Raw genomic sequence first — 17,468 nt, 5'->3', positions numbered from 1 at the left:
TACAATCTGATCATGAGGGAACAGATTTTAAACAATTGTCAGAACCAGTTGTTGCATCAGCACCTTGTTAACTAAGATCTGACCTCTCCCCAAGAATTGGGAAAGAAGGCAGACAGATGGGTCAGAAAAAGGGTTAAGCAGAACCAGGGCCAGAACCAGGGTGGTCAGAAGAAAGCAGACCAGAAGGCTAATAATACCAAAGGTGAACAAAATGACCAGAAGTCTTCGACCGGTCCCCAACAAACCAAAGAGGGTGGGGGTCAGGCTTCCCAGAAGAAGAAGACTCAAGAAGGCCAGTCTAAAAGGTGGTGCCAGTACTGTAAAAGTAAAACTCACTGGTTTAGTGAGTGCACCAAGAAAGGAGGGCAAACTCCTGCCACTGCAGTCCCTAAGGCACCTGCACCCCCTAGTACAGTCAGCAGTGGTAGTGCACCTCCCAAGGGATTAGTTGGGTTAACCTTGAGTTATGAGGGGTATGACAACTTAGTTGGCACACTCACTCAGGCTGTCCTTGTCTGTACAGGGGATGTGGATATATCCCCTGATGCCAGTCCCAATACTTTGGGCAAATACAAGCAGACACCTTTTATAAATGCCAAGATGGCTCAGGCCTACAGGGACACTTGTGCCAGTGTCACAATGGTGACACCTAACACTGTGGACCCTGGACAGATCATGCTAGGACCAGAGTACCTAGTGACCAATGCCAGCAATGTCACTACCCACCATAGTATGGCAATTGTTGATTTCTCCTGGGGAGGGGTAAGTGGCCAAAAGAAGGTTGTTGTTAGTTCAGACCTCCCAGTTGAATGTTTGTTGGGCAATGATTTGGAGTCATCCCTATGGTCAGAAGTGGAGCAGAGGACTCACATGGAAATGTTAGGCTTGCCAGCACATGTGCTTGCTGTGGCTAGGTCACAGGCCAGAAGATGCCCCACTGAACAGGTGCTGGATCCTGGAACAATGGATTAGACACCTTCCAAGAAGAAGAGCAGGAGGGTTAAGGCATTGCCTTCCCCCTTGCCCCAGGTTGAGGATCAAGTCTCAGAGGAGGCTGACCTCAAAGAGCTGAGGGAAACTGAGCCTAAAGAACTTGAACCTGATCAGGTTGAGTTTCTGGGTTCAGGGGGACCCTCCAGAGAAGACCTGGGGAAGGAACAGTTAGAATGCCCTTCTCTTGAGCCCCTCAGACAGCAGGCTGCTGCTGAGGCTGCAGGGAACGCCACAGGTGCCCACAAGGTATACTGGGAAGATGGACTCCTGTACTCTGAGTCAAGAGACCCCAAACCTGGTGCAACCAGGAGGCTGGTCATCCCCTTCTCTCTGAGAGGTTTCCTTCTCACCTTGGCCCATGAGATTCCCCTTGCAGGTCACCTAGGCCAGAACAAGACTTGGGACAGAATTGTCTCACACTTTCACTGGCCCCACATGAATGAGGATACCAAGGAGTTTTGTCGCTCCTGTGTCACTTGCCAAGCCAGTGGTAAGTCAGGTGGCACAACAAAGGCCCTCCTTATACCAATGCCTGTGGTGGGGGTGCCCTTTGAAAGAGTGGGGATTGACATTGTTGGTCCAATGGAACACCAGACAGCATCAGGGCACAAGTTTATACTGGTGGTGGTGGACCATGCCACCAGGTATCCTGAAGCTATTCCCCTTAGGACCACTACAGCACCTGTTGTGGCAAGAGCCCTAGTTGGAGTGTTCTCCAGAGTGGGCTTCCCTAAGGAGGTTGTCTCTGACAGAGGTGCAAACTTCATCTCAAGCTACTTAACTGCTATGTGGAAGGAATGTGGTGTCAACTACAAGTTCACTACACCCTATCATCCACAATGCAATGGGCTTGTTGAAAGGTTCAACAGGACCCTAAAAGGGATCATTCATGGACTACCTGAAAAGCTCTGGCGTAGATGGGATGTCCTGATACCCTGCCTTTTGTTTGGCTTCAGCCCTTTTGAACTTCTGTATGGGCATCCTGTGAGAGGACCCCTATGTTTATTGAAGGAAGGATGGGAGAGACCTCTCAAAAAGCCTGCAACCAACATAGTACACTATGTACTTGGTCTCCGCTCCAGGATGGCTGAGTATATGGAAAAGGCTTCTAAAAACCTAGAGGCAAGCCAAGAACTCCAAAAAGCTTGGCATGACCAAAAGGCTGTCCTGACTGTGTACAAGCCTGGACAGAAGTTGTGGGTGTTGGAGCCAGTGGCCCCAGCAGCACTCAAAGACAAATGGTCTGGGCCCCACACAATCCTTGAGCAAAAGGGAGAGGTCACCTACCTGGTGGACCTTGGAACTCCCAGGAGCCCCCACAGGGTGCTCCATGTGAATAGGCTCAAAGCATATGTTGACAGGAAGGACATGAGCTTGCTCATGGCCACAGATGAGGGACAGGAGGAAGAGAGTGACCCTCTCCCAGACCTGCTCACTCAGAATCCTGATGATGGATCAGTAGATGGTGTTGTCTTTTGTGGCAGCCTCTCTGACCATCAACAGAAGGATTGCAAACAAGTTCTTCAATCCTTCAGACATATGTTCTCTCTGACACCCAGTCAAACCAATTGGTGTACCCATGAGGTTGACACTGGTGACAGCCTGCCAGTCAAGAGTAAAATCTACAGGCAGCCTGATCATGTTAGAGACTGCATTAAAACAGAAGTGCAGAAAATGTTGGAGCTGGGAGTCATTGAGCCCTCAGATAGCCCTTGGGCTAGTCCAGTAGTTCTAGTGCCAAAGCCTCACACCCAGGGTGGTAAGAAAGAGATGAGGTTTTGCTCCCGCCTTCATTGCCAGAAGCTGCCCCTCGCGTTAGCCGACCCGACGTCCTGATTTATTCAGACGCCGATCACCCCCGCTGCCTCAAGCCTTCTAAATCGCTACTCAGCATTGGATCTTACACACCAGCCCCTCCATCTGCATGAAATTGCCATTGGCGGACATCACTGTTCCCTCGACAACCCAGTCCTGATGACGATCCCAACTGATGGGGATCGAAACGCCGTCGACCACACAGCTTAATTTTATGACGCCCTACTTGTTTTGTACTCCTGGAAATTGACTCATTCTTGTTTTAAGTGATTACAACTTGATCCCTGGAGCCATTACTCTGTATATTTCACCTATTGTCACTACGCGCCGACCACGCTGTTTCACCCCAGCACTTGCACTACCACCACTATTCACTGTATATATTCATGTATATATCACCCTCACCAAGTGCCATTGGGTTGTCACCCCATTTGATGTGTACAGTGCTGTTTAACTGTATAACTTTGCAACAGACCCGCCTTGCTCTTAAAGTGGTGAATAATACCCGCCTTTTTTTCAAAAACTGCAGTGACTCCTTAATTTCTTTCTTTTGTAATGCATATTGCATACACCTGTTGAAATTGTCTTCCAATTGATACCTGTTGGGAATTGTTCTTATTTACAGTGTATACCCATCCCAACTTGGTCTATGGGTTTTCTCCTGTTTATCCTACACACCCAATACCAAGGGCAGATGAGCTTATAGATAGATTGGCTTCTGCCAACTACTTAAGCACATTTGACCTGACAGCTGGGTATTGGCAAATCAGGTTAGCTGAGGATGCCAAGCCCAAGACAGCATTTTCTACCCCTGGTGGGCATTATCAATTTGTGGAAATGCCCTTTGGTTTGAAAAATGCACCTGCCACCTTCCAAAGGCTGGTGAATCAAGTTCTCACTGGGCTGGATGACTTCTGTGCAGCATATCTTGATGATATAGCTGTCTTTAGTTCCACCTGGGAGGGTCACCTGGTACACCTGAGGAAAGTGTTTGAGGCACTGCAAGCAGCAGGTCTCACTATCAAGGCCACCAAGTGCCAGATAGGGCAGACACAGGTTGTATACCTGGGCCACCTTGTAGGTGGAGGCCAGGTTCAGCCACTGGAGAGCAAGATACAGTCCATCAGGGACTGGGCTCCTCCAACCACCCAGACTCAGGTTCGAGCTTTCTTGGGCCTGACTGGTTACTATAGGAAATTGTCAGGAATTATGGATCAATTGTGACTCCACTTAATGAACTGACAAGTAAAAAGATGCCAAAGAAAGTTCAGTGGACAGCAGGCTGTCAAAAAGCATTCGATGACCTAAAGCAGGCCAAGTGCACAGCACCTATCCTAAAGGGTTCAGACTACTCCAAACCATTCATTGTCCAAACAGATGCTTCTGAGTTGGGTGTGGGAGCTGTTCTATCTCAGCTGAATTTTGATGGTCATGACCAGCCCATTGCTTTTATTAGCAGAAGGATGACCCCCAGAGAGAAAAATTGGTCAGCTATTGAGAGGGAGGCCTTTGCTGTGGTTTGGGCCCTGAAGAAACTGAGGCCATACTTGTTTGGCACTCATTTCAAGATTCAGACTGACCATAAGCCCCTCTTGTGGCTAAATCAGATGAAGGGTGAAAACCCCAAACTGCTTAGGTGGTCCATTTCCCTACAGGGGATGGATTTTACAGTGGAGCATAGACCTGGCACTGATCATGGCAACGCAGATGGGCTCTCCAGGTATTTCCACTTAGAGCAAGAAGACTCACCTGGTCAAGGTTAGTTTATTGTCCCAAAGTTTTGGGGGGCAGGGGGGGTCATGTAGGAGAGTAGGGTCTGCAATCCATATGATCACCCCAGATTTTTGCTTTTTGCTTCACTGGTTTACGACTTCTCTGGCTGTGGGCCTGCTAATCAGACCCACAGCCTTGCTGTTCTCTCACTAAATTGACACGTGTACCTTAGGTGCATTTACCAATTGGTACTGGGCCACCTTATCAGACCCTGTAACCCAGGGCATAGGTGTACCCAGTGTGAGAAGTTGGCCTGATATATAATGTTCACTATTCTAGTGAGCACTGTGTATCAGTCCAAACAACCCTTATTGATGATTGGTTGTAAGTCAACCTTATAGACCAGCTATCCTAGTAGCATGGATACGAGCAGTCTTCGGGCTAAACTCTAGAGGGCGTGTTAAGCCAGCTGTTATACCATCACATATACCCCTTGAACACCAAGTGAAAGGACACCACACAAGTGTTATGAAAATAAACTGTGTATTTATTTAGATCACAACAGCCCTGTACTCTTTATGAGGACAGGGTACTAAGCACACAACAAAACTCTTACGAAAATACTTTAAGTTGCACAATTTACACAAATGCCCGAGGGGCACGGAAAACCATATACTACAAAAGTGGAATGCGAAATTACTAGGAGGTAAGTACTAATCTCATAGGGTTTGGAATCACTAGGACTGGCCTACTGAACCTTCAGATTACTAGCAGGTGGCCTAGGGGACTCGGGTGCAGAGTGTGCACTCTCACGCGGGATGCGGGACAAAGTCTATGGAGGCTAGTAAAAGCAAACTTAGTGTTCTCGGGCGAACCCGACTAGGTAGGTCAAAAACGAAAGTGGATCTCGGCACTTAGAGAGTTGTTCTACGCTGGAGCACCGGGGTACTCGGTTTACCTAGCCCAGGGGCTGCGGCTGCATAGGGTTCAAGTGTCGTCGGAAAACCCTCGTTGACGAACCAGGAGCCTGAAAGAAGGAGTTGCTGGCAGGCGACCAGTGAAGATTGTTTGGTGGAGCCAAGCCTGGATCGAAGATGGAAGACACATGTAAGCAGAGGGGACCAAGTTCTGAATCACTAGCCAGTTATTAGATGGGCACCAGGATGGCACCGGATGGAGTCACCTCGACCAGGTGAGTGGGCGACGCTGGGCTCTGCAGTCTCACGGACCAGGAGGCGTTGTCGGCCACCAGGATGAAGGTGCGAGCTGTCCCACGATGGTTGCTGCTGTCGACGTCGCTGGACCCAGGATTGGGGCAACAAGTCTTGGCAAATTCAAGCCCACGCGGTGGACTCAAAATGGCGTCGAGTGGACCAGGAGGGTCCGGGGTGCTCCTCTTTTGGAAGGGAGCAAGGGCCAGTCTGGAGCAACCAGAACAGCAGTGTTGTTGTCGTCGGTCGTCGTCGGGAAGGCCACAAGCCAGCGGGCTAGTAGCCAGACAACGCGGTGAGCAGCCAAAAAGCAGAAGGGCCCCACACATATCTGGTGGATGCTGGAGGGATTAACTTCGGTGCTGGAGCTCCTCAGGGTTGGGGCTTCTCGGACCCCAAAGCAATCACACGAGGATCCCTCGGTGGTCGTGCTGGATAGAAGTCGTGCAGTTCTGATGATGGCCGGTCCCTCGAGGTCTCGTCGCACCTACGGTTCTCAGCTTAGCTGTAGAGGTAGGTAGAGGTCAGAGGTGCCAGGGAAGCCGGGTCTCGTCGTGCTGGTCGGTCGGATTCCGGAGGAAGGACGTGCAGCAAACCGCAGAGTTCTTAGATGGTGCCTGCGGATGCAGGGTGACTACTCCTTAGTCACAAGGGAGAAATCTTGAGAAGAAGGCGAGAGTTCCTTTCGTAGAAAGTAGTTTCTTGATTCAAAGATGATCTAATTTGGAAGGGTCCCCGCTCCAGCCTTTATCCTAAAGAAAGGGGTGGGTACGCGACTAGGTCCTGCCCTAGGGGTGGGACCAGGAAGGGGGGTGGTTACACCCCTCTCCCATGCCGGACTTTCCCCAGCTCAGGGGCTGGTGTGCCCCTGGAACTGGTTCTAGCCGGCAGATGCACAGTGAGCACCGGGGTGCCACTTGCAGTCACCTTCCTCTAAAGCCCTGCCTACCCAGGATACACAAAACCATGTCTGGGATGGTGCTAGCACAGCCCCTGACAGGAAACCCTTTGTCCAAGCTCCCCTCGCTGGAAGGACTCCCAGCCTCAGGGGGTCAGACTTGTGTCTGTGGGGGCAGCATCCATTTTGTGATGCCGAGGCTCGAGTTAACTTTAACCGGGGTTCACAGTTACATACATGTCGTGTCCCTCTAGAAGGGTGAAATGCTAACCCAGTCGCCAGAATTGGCGAGGGGTTAGTATTCCAATTCGTATGACACCTTACTCGACATGTTTTGATAAAGCGAAACCAGAGATAGCATATAACCGCGAGGATTATAATGCACTTAAGAGTATATGGTACGCGTTATCATGGAACAGCTATTAGGACTTGGTTCCGCAGGTGCAACCGGGCTCAGCTCATGCCAGAGCGCCATCTCACACGATTCCAAGCACTCTGCCTTCAGGATTGTCAAGGCCTGCCATAGGAGTGACTGATAGGAATCTGTGCGTCCATTTTAGGGTTAGATATAGGTATACTATATCTAAAGCAAAGGGTGATTACACCACCTTGCCCCAGCTGTCGTGCAGCCAGTTGTGTCAGATTTTAGATGGCCAGCCAGGGGTGGCATAATACATGCTGCAGCCCCTGGTAGGCCCTGGGTAGACCTATGCCCTGAGTTACAGGGCCTGATAAGGTGGCCCAGTACCAATTGGTAAATGCACCTAGAGTACACGTTGTAATTTAGTGAGAGAACAGCTAGGCTGTGGGTCTGATTAGCAGGCCCACAGCCAGAGAAAGTCGTAAACCAGTGAAACAAAAGCAAAAATATGGGGTGATCATAGGATTGCAGACCCTACTCTCCTACACCCAGGGCCTACCAGGGGCTGCAGCATGTATTTAATATTTGTTTTAATATAAATGACGTTTTTAAGAAATTTACAAAATGATGCGTTTTACTGTACTTTTATTTGTTTAAAAATCTGTGATGTCATTCAAATTGAATAATCTTAAATTATGATTATATTAAATATTTATTTGCAACTTTGCACAAAAAATTATGATAACAGAAATAACGCCAAGGCTATAATGACGGATATTATAAAGCTAAGAGAATTGCTTTTCTATGTCTATTGCTCGTGTGCCTATATTGAAAACGTCATGAAAATGCAAATGTATTTCAACCAATGTGATTCCTTGCACCGTATCATGTGAGCAAGGCCCCAGGGAGGGACTGAAACGCGCCATGGCGACCACAAGCACCGAATAAAACTTCAAGCACCTAACTGTGGTCCGTATCCGTTATTGAAACTTATGCAGGATTGCACAGGAAAATCGGAATACCTTGAAATAGATATATATATATATATACACACACACACAAACACACACACACACACATACATACATATATCTATCAACTCCACTTCTGATGCACTTGTTCAAAAAACCGACACCAACACGGAGGGTAGGATCTAGGATTAGGTCTTTGGTTATTCAAGTATACGCAGTAACGTGTTTCAGCACTTCCTGCCACACACACCCATCCACAAAAAGTGCTCCGAGAACCACACCAATGGCAAAGGAAGGTAATGAATTTAATTTAAATTTCACAATAGAGAAAAAAGAAAGGAAGTGAAATAAAATCTACAACATTTGATATTTAGCGGATACCTTGTTCACCAGTGACACAGGAACCATTGTCTTTTTTTGCCCTATGCTTCATCAGGACAAGTACCTCAATCAAAGCCCCTGGTACAGGGCGCAGCTACCTCAGCTGAGGTGTCCCGGCACTCATAGCGAGATTGAGGAACAGACTGGCCAACTTGATCTACGCCTGACTGAAGAGCCATGCTTTTAAATCCTTCCTGAATCCCTGTTCAGTCTCAGCAAGCATAAGTGGGTGGGCAGTGCATTCTAGAGGTTAGCCCTCCGTACAGAATGTGATGTTGTTGCAGGAGATTAGTTCTCAGGGCTCAATACTGCTGGTACAAGCTAAGCCTTTTTCTGAGGTAATGTGGCTCTATGCCGCTTAAGGTTCTGGAGTCCAATGTCAGGGCTTTACACTTGACCGGGAGCCAATGACCCTGCCTCAGATGGGGGAGACGTGATGGCAAAAATAGACCGGATGAATGATCCTAGCTGTTACATTCTGAATGATTTGCAATCTAAGGATCAGAAAAGCTGGAAGTCCCAGGCATAAGCTATTGGCATAATCCAAATAAGAGGTCACCAATGCATTGACAATATCTTTCGGCTCTCCTCTGGGAGAAAACACAATAGCCTTATGACATATCTTAACTTCAATAGGATGAGGAAATCTGCCGGATTTGAGCCGCAAACGAGATCGGCACCAAATCTAATTCCTAGATTTCTAGCAGATGAGACCAGCGTTGGATGATTCAAATCTGAAGGCTACCAGAGGCTAGGTGGAACAGACATCTGACTAAAAAAATAGAGCACCTCAGTCTTGCTCGCGTTTAGTTTAAAAAAGTTACTGTTCATCTTTGAGATTTCCTTTAAGCACTCTTTGAAATTAAGAAGAATGCTGCTTCTGAATGCTGTCTGAACAAAAATACAAGCTGCATGTCATCCGCATACGAGACAACCTTCACTTCCCAGGATTCGATGAGAATGGCAAAAAGGGCTAAATATAGATTAAAAAGCAATGGGCTAGGAAGAGAGACCTGAGAAATTCCACAAACTAATGGTTTGAATTAAGATAAAAAAAAGGGTAAGGAAGACCTGTACAAATCGATCTTCTAAAAAAAAAAAAAAAGACTGCAGTCAGGATAACACTGTCCTGAAAGCCAAGATGACTTAATCTCTTCAGCATGGTCGAATGAGCTATCTTATCGAACACTGCCGACAGATCAAGTAGCACTACCATACCAGAAGCACCACCGTCAGCCAATTCTCTGACCGTTTTAGACAATAACACTAGTGCAGTCTCCGTGCTATAACCTGCACGGAAGCCGGATTGTGTGTCATACAGCAAACCATTTGCTTCTACAAAGGAGGATTATTGTTGCTGAACCATCTTTTCTAAGATTTTCCGAGGGTACCAATTGCAATAAAAGTAAATGAAAGGGTCATCTGATTTCTACATTCAAAAAAGATTTGATTTTCAGGTAATGTTCTATAAACTAAGAGAGAGGTGAACAAACAAAATGTTGGAAAACGCTGAACCAAATCAACAAACTACAATGAAAGGATTAGGAGAAACAGACCATTCCATCTTTACACATTTAACGATTTTAAAAGTGCTTAGATCAGTGGGCTATTCACCTCTGCAGAATATATGGATCTAGGATAAATGACACTGACAAACGCAACATAGCGTTTGATCACCTGCAGCAACCCAAAATATAACTATACTGGAGTTCAGAAGAGAAATAATAAATATGCCTACAATTTTTGTCTTTATCTTCTCACATTTGCTGTGCATTCAGAGACAGAGGTCTTGACTGACAAATACCCAAGCTGCATTGACTGACAAATATCTGTTCATTTAACATGGAGATTGACGTTTACTTTCTCGGACTACGAAGTGAGAGGATTTTGTAAAGTGAATTATTTGATAATTTTGTTTGAGTACAGGGTATGTCAATTTATTTTCAAACCTCACAAAACCCAAAACCTGTAAATGAACTGTACATTGATTAGAAAATATATCAGCCATTAAAAGAGCACAATTGGAGCACTTTTTCAAATTCTGAAGTGTCATTTCAATAAAAAATGTGCAATCTGTCAATTCCAGTGAGCTACCATACCACGTTTTAGTAAGATATTTGTGACAGTGTGCTACAAAATGCACTCTAGCTAGGTAGATATACACTAAATCTCCTGCTGAATGAATGTGGTTCATTTGCTATACTGCTTAGTGTGACCCTTGAATTTTTCATTATCGCTATGACTCTGGTATGCAACACTGATGGCAGTACACCCACTCTGAAATGTGTTGCAGCACCACTGAGTTCTTTTGAAAAAGAGCAGGATAAATACCTTCAGCTGTAGGGGTAGAACTAGGTACATCAATTTCTAGTTTTGATTCAGGAACCATCACTGGTAAATCCTCATCCAAAGTAAGCCCTTAAAAAAAAAAATGAAAAAAGACGAGATGTAACAGCTGGTTAAAACTAATGTAATGTAATACTTTAGCACCCTGTGTAGGACCCCATGGTATGCCTCCAAAAGCATGCCAAAGTCTTGGGGCACTAGAGGCAATATGTAATAGAGGAAGAATACAAATAATGCTTTGCCTCTAATTTCTAGAGGTACACATTGGGTCACGCAAATTACAATTTTTATATGTTCCAGATTTATAGCTGAAAACTGTATGGCATACGTGGTCTGTCAGTATCACTACATTACATATTCCAGTATTTGACACCATGTTACACAACCAAATGAACAAATTACGTACCTTTGGTAACAATATATCTGTAAGAGATATATTAGTTCTAGATTCCTTATCCAGTAGTCAGACTGGTTCCGAGATTTTTTTCTTTAGCAGTACCCATGCGCATTGGTAGGTGGCGTCGGTAGACTCCACGTACGTCGCTGGCGTAGTGTTCGCCGGAATGGCGTTGCTGTGTCTTAGACGCCGCCCCTGAGTGCTAACGTCAGTTCTTTACACAACATTTCAAACCAGCCGGGCAGAGCCATGCAAGACACTGCCCAATGGTGCACAAAACTAGGGCCTGAAAGGGAGTCCCTTACTCTAGAAGTCAGTTCGCAGAACGGTGAGGATGGGTGGGGCGGATAGGAATATATAACTAATATAGGTCTCTTATAGATATATCGTTACCAAAGGTAAGTAACTTGTTCTTCTGAAAAGGAATATTCGTTATAGATTCCTTACCTTAGAAGAGATACCCAAGCAATACCAGCCCCAGAGGTGGGTCTGCAAACCAAGTTCACACCATAAAGTCCTGGAGAACTGAACGGCCAAAGAAGCAGTCTCTCCAGACTTGGCTATCCAGGCAGCAACGTCTTATAAACTTGTGCAGGGAGGCTCACGCCTGGCAGGCAGATGTAACCGAGGGCAACTCCACATTCATTTTTTTTTTTTCTTGCAAACAAATCCGATTATCTCATTGTATATCATAGAATTCAAAAACATGAAAAATAAGATCAGATTCTCCAATAGAAAGATCAGGAATGTAGAGAAAAAGAATAATGATAAGGGGTAAATAACCTTCGATAGAATTACTTCAAAAACTATCAATTCAATTCCCCTTGAATCCACTGTTGTATCGGAGCCCAGATTTTCATCCCTAGTTGTTTCCTTTTTCGCCCTTTTGTTGAATAAATTGCAAGTTCAAAATTAAATTTGGCTAATAAGCGAGCCCTCCACATAGAGAAAGAAGGTGGTTCGGGACTAATCCACTCTTGGGTGATAGAAGCACGAAATTCAGACATCATAATAAAAATCAGACATATGTTATTTTTCTATGGAGTCTGATGATAGTCCAAATAAGATCAACTCAGGAGTGAGAATTATTGTTCTCTCTAATATGATCTGAATAAATTTCTGAATTTCTGATAGTATAACAGATAACTTAATACAAGAAAAAAACATGTGTTGTGTCGGCTCCTATCAGAGTACAGCGATTACAGCATATACCAACAGTAACCCCCCATTTCTTGACTTTAGCAGGTGTATAATAAAGATCGAACATAACCATGTAATGTTGGGTTCGAGATCGCCCAGAGATTAAAATAGCATTGGCTAGCTCAATCGATTCTTTAATGAAAACATCATTTACTCCTAATTTCGCACCCCGTTTCTGTTGAATCACAGATAAATCATCTGGATGGTAAGTCATAAGTAAATTATAAAAATAGCCAATTTTTCTTTTAGAATAAAGACTGTCTATCAGTAAAATGTTTTGAAAACCTTGACAATCATTAGAAGATAGCGAGTTTAAAAAACTATAAAGCTGTAAATATTAGAAATAATCAAGGGTTGTGAGTTTAAATTTAAGTTGAAGTTCAGAAAAAGTGATTATACGATTCTCTAACCATAAATCACCCAAGTAGAAAATACCATTATTTTTACATCTATTCATCACAGAGTCTCTGAATATAGGGGGGAAAAAGTGTGGTGAGTTTAGAGGAGTATATTGCAACAATTTTGGAATCCCAACCAGTCTCCTTATAATTTTCCATGTTTTATATTCAGCAGTTATGACCTTAAATTTCGTTTTTTTTTTTAATAGCTTGGTTCTATTATTTTTAAAAAAATAGCCTCGAGCTTCAGTACCTAATGCAAATTCATATATCGATGGAGTATGCGCTAGTGATAACGGAGCTTTATGACCTACAATTAAAGGGGAAATAAATTGTAATACGGCTGCTAGAAAATAAAATAGAAAATGTGGGATATCCCATCCTCCTCTAGACTTTGGTAGAATCATTTTTTTATAAGCTCTGCGAATACCCTTGAATCCCCATAAGAATCTCCCTGCCATTTTTTCTAATTGTTTGAAAAAATCTAACAGAAATTCGAGTGGCACTGTTCTAAATAAGTATAAAAATTTTGGCAGGATTAACATTTTTAAGACGTTATTCCTACCGTGTAATGATAAGTGTAGATGATCAATTCGTTCCAAAGTGGTGTTAGCTTTTTTCAAAATTGGAGTATAGTTAAGTTTGGGAATATTAAAAATTGGAGTGGTTAATTTAATTGCCAGATAGGTTGCTTCGGAAACTATATTAATTCGGGGCGGGAGATTTTGACCAACAAAAAGTATTTGTGTTTTAGATAGATGTAATTTATATCCTGAAAAGGAACCAAAAGTTGCTGCCAATTCTTCAATCTTGAAAAAAGCTTTTTTGGTTTCTTTGGTTACTACTACCACGTCGTCTGCATATGAGAGAGCCCTGTAACTAAAAACTGCCACCTCCACCGGGATTATATCCTCTCTCTGGTTTAATTGATTGAGAAAAATATCAATGTATATGGCGAAGAGGAGTGGAGAGGATGGGCATCCTTGACGCGTTCCTCGTTGAATAGGAAATGGAGCAGATTTATAAGCCCCTATTTTAACACATGATATCGGATTTTGATACAGACCTTTGAAAGCTGTTATTATACCTGGACCAAATCCCTTCATATAAAGTACATCCCAAAGATAAGGCCAGGCCACCCTATCGAATGCCTTTTCGGCATTCAATAGGGTGATCCTGATTGATGTATTAGTGCCTTCGGCCCAATCCATCAAGGCAATGATTCTGCGAATATGATCTGCTGTATCTCTATTTGGAATGAACCCATGCTGCAATCGGGAAACAATTGTAGATATTATTTTTGATAGTCGAGAGGCAAGTATTTTAGAATATACCTTACTATCAGTATTTATTAATGATATTGGTCTTGTCATATGGTTACTGCGTTTCTATATATTGTGTTAAGCTAGCATGAGTTTATTAAATGTTTAAACACCATATTTTCCTTCGGCTTCAGTTTGCACACGACACCTAATTGTTATTGTAGCTTTCAACCTAGACGAAAGATGTGATTTATTTGAGAATAATATGTTATTGCTCTGATATCAGTCGCGCTTGGTACACTTGGTACAAATGTCTGCACACTGAGAACTGCACCCTCTAAGAATAACCTAACACAAGGTTGCTGAAGGCCTGATCCTCGCACCACATTAGACATAACACAAATAATGTTGCTGCCAACATTGGGCTCGGGTTTAAGATAGAGTTACAGGGAATGAATCAACACAATTGATGCTTCGCATGCAGAGAGCTGGTAGCTGTTGATGTGATCTGCTCCTACTGACCATTAGAGGTATGGGCCCGCCCTGCTAAAAACCCAAATGAGACCTTCTTACATATAATATAATATGCTAATTAGGGTGCGCGAAATATAGGTGATAAAGATTTCTATAGATTTTGCATTATAATATGCTTTCACCCTTCGCTTACTATGGACTAGTGACTATGCTGCTAACTCTGATTTTTATAATATGTATGTTGATATTATATAAGATACTGCGTTTGAGAACTTTGCATTGAAAAATAAACATTTCAAACTTGCACGTTTGTTCTTTTCCTACCAGTTTCGGTTTGTAATGATTATATAACGAAAGAGTGTTCATGTGTTCCACGATACCTGAGGTACCCTAAGTTCATGTTCTGGATTGTCTAAGTCATTGGGAAGTTGTTACTACCAATGAGACACTGTAGCTAGCTTGGTAAGGGGATTTCTGAAACTAAGGTGAGTTTTGGGTCACCCTAACTCACCCAGGTTCTAGATCTCTGTGCACAGTTCTGTCGGAGAACGGAAACCCTGCTACATGGCGCCCATACGTTGTTGGCCTTATATCATGACACTCGAGTAGTATATCATTCAAACCTTAACACCTTCATTCCCGTTTCCGGAAAACGGCAGTGTCAGAAAAACCTACCTATTTTTGAAATAGGTCTTTTTCAAGCTTGAATCTATCTAAAAACGGTTTCCTTGAATTACTACCCAGTTGTGCTACAAAGTAATCTTTGTTTTTTCACTTTCCTGTGCTGACATGGCACAAGCCGTGGACATCCCGCATCATAGTCACATTGCGGTGCAAGACCATTTGCGGGCTTATAATGTCCCTGTGGACGGCTTGGCTGTGGTTCTGGTGGTGAGTGCGGAACATGCTTACCCGTACGAACTGTTTTATTCGTGGGTGACATTTCCGGCGGTGGACGCTAATTCTGGAGTGTTCCATTCATACACTGCTTCAGCTGTACCGGTTGCGTATGCTCTGTACAGGGCACTGGAAGTTCCTATTGATGCTTGGCAGCATGGAGTTTGGTTTGGTGGCGCCCTACCACACGCTTTAACCACTCCGAGGTTAGGTCCTTTGCCATTCCGGGCACACCTTGGCCCGCTTTGGCTGGATTCACTCCTCACCCTAATCGCGCCACTTGTAACGTGGCTGATCTGCGGCGGCTTCATGAAGTCGCAGTAGCAGTGATTAGAGCGCTTGTTCATTACACTAGCCGTAATGTTCAGGACGTAGCCCCTAGGGGTGCACAGCTTCGTGCAGAACAGGCTGGTTTGAAAATCAATCCTGTCATGGTGAATTCCGTGATGGGCAAAAGGCCCCAGGACAAGGATGATTTTCCGTTCTGGCTTGCTGAGAAATTCGGCCAGCTGGAAGCTGTGTTTCCCAACACGAGTCCTGGTGATAAACACAGGATTCTTACACTAAGTTTACCGAAAGATTTGGCACCTGAACTTGTTGACTGTGAGACCTGGGGTAAGACTTTTGCAGCGGTCTATTCGAGGTGCTATGGCACCCCGTCTGTGACCAATCTGGGTGCGGTCCTTAAACGTGTTCAGGACGAACACGGACCGGAGTCGGCGGTTGAATTGGGTATGCGCCTATGTGGCACCTTTGATGTAGTTTGCGATCTGATCCTTGCGAATGTCAAGGGGGATGCAGTGAACTTTCAGGTTGCTAACGCATTGGCGTTAGTTCCCGAGGCCGAGAGACCCCGTCGGTTGGCAAGGATTATTGTGGCTGCTTATAAGACGGTTGGCCGCAATGCAAAGGGGCTTAAGGCTTTTCCTGATAAAGAGAAAAAGCAGCCCCAGGGTCAGTCTTCGGATACTAGTGGTCGATATGCCCCCGATAGTGACAACGCGGCTTCGGAATCTGACGTGGGCTCTGACCTTGCTGGACAGCGCAGCAGAGATTACCATAGTGAGAGAGGCCCTCCGTCCACTGTTGAAGGTGACAGCGACTGACACTTATGTTGTAATTGAAACAGCTGATACGCATGTGGCTTCCCATGAACGTCTTTTTGAAATTGTCCTGTTAATCGAAGGTGACATGCAGCGAACTGTAAAAGGGGTATTTTGGGAAAATCTTTCGTCTACGTATGACATTTTGCTTTCGGAGGCTGACTGGCCCCCACCTTTTGTTCTCGCAGCTCCGCGAGGGGAGGAGGTGATCCTCCCCAGTTTTGCGCACACTATATCGAGAGTGGAAGCGCTGCATTTTGCAGAAGAGTGGGCTCTGGCGCTTGCGCCGGCTGTGTACCGCAATCAGTGTGGCTGGGATAAATGGTCTCCAAGCCTCGAGATTCCTTTACGGTCTCAGCCGCAGCCTCAACCTCAATATCCCATACGGCGTGAAGCCAAAGCTTCAGTCGCAGCTATCCTTGAACAATTGGAATATCAAGGTGTAATTGAAACGTGTGTGTCACCGATGAATAACCCCCTTTTTACTGTAAACCAGCCAGATGGCTCATATCGTTTGGTTTTGGATTATAGGCATTTGAACTCGCATTGCCGTAACTGCGCAGTACAGAATACTCATGGCTCTGCGTTAGTGAATAGTCTTGAGCGTAAACGGTTCAAAACCACGCTTGACATTTCCAATGGTTTTTATGCCCATAGATTAGACGGTCTAAGTTCCCAATGGACCAGCTTCACATGCGGCGGTGTGCAAAAAATGTTTTGGCGTCTCCCAATGGGCTATAAGAATAGTCCAGGAGTATTCTCCGCCCGCATAGTCTCTCTTTTGGAGGTCTTCGACCTAGTTGCTTGTTCGTATGTGGATGACATTTATCTGACAGACGACGATCTTTGGGAGCATCTGTGTTGAGTGAATAGCATAATTTGTAACTTTGCGGACATAGGTTACAAGTTTAACTTTGCAAAGTCGCACATTGCAGAGTACACAGTGTTGTTTCTGGGCTACGAGCTTAACAATGAGGGAAAGGGGTTAGCACCTCACTTCCTGGAGAAATGCGCACAGTTGCGCTCTCCGACAACACTGAAAAAATTA

The 17,468-nt window shown here is 44.8% G+C and overlaps 1 protein-coding gene across 1 annotated transcript in view; it reads right to left on the bottom strand.

Moving 5' to 3' along the window:
* The window catches only part of TDRD6 (tudor domain containing 6), a 2,323,386-nt gene that overhangs the window by 1,323,919 nt on the left and 981,999 nt on the right, over positions 1-17,468 (bottom strand). The window contains exon 11 of the mRNA XM_086926239.1: positions 10,675-10,761. Coding sequence (XP_086782365.1) covers positions 10,675-10,761 — 87 coding nt within the window. The remainder of the gene's footprint in view (positions 1-10,674; positions 10,762-17,468) is intronic.

Source organism: Lissotriton vulgaris, chromosome 6 (genome assembly GCF_964263255.1).
Source record: "Lissotriton vulgaris chromosome 6, aLisVul1.2, whole genome shotgun sequence".
NCBI classification, from domain to species: domain Eukaryota; kingdom Metazoa; phylum Chordata; class Amphibia; order Caudata; family Salamandridae; genus Lissotriton; species Lissotriton vulgaris.
The sequence above is the reverse complement of the archived record's forward strand: the minus strand, read 5'-3'. Positions and strand labels throughout refer to the sequence as shown.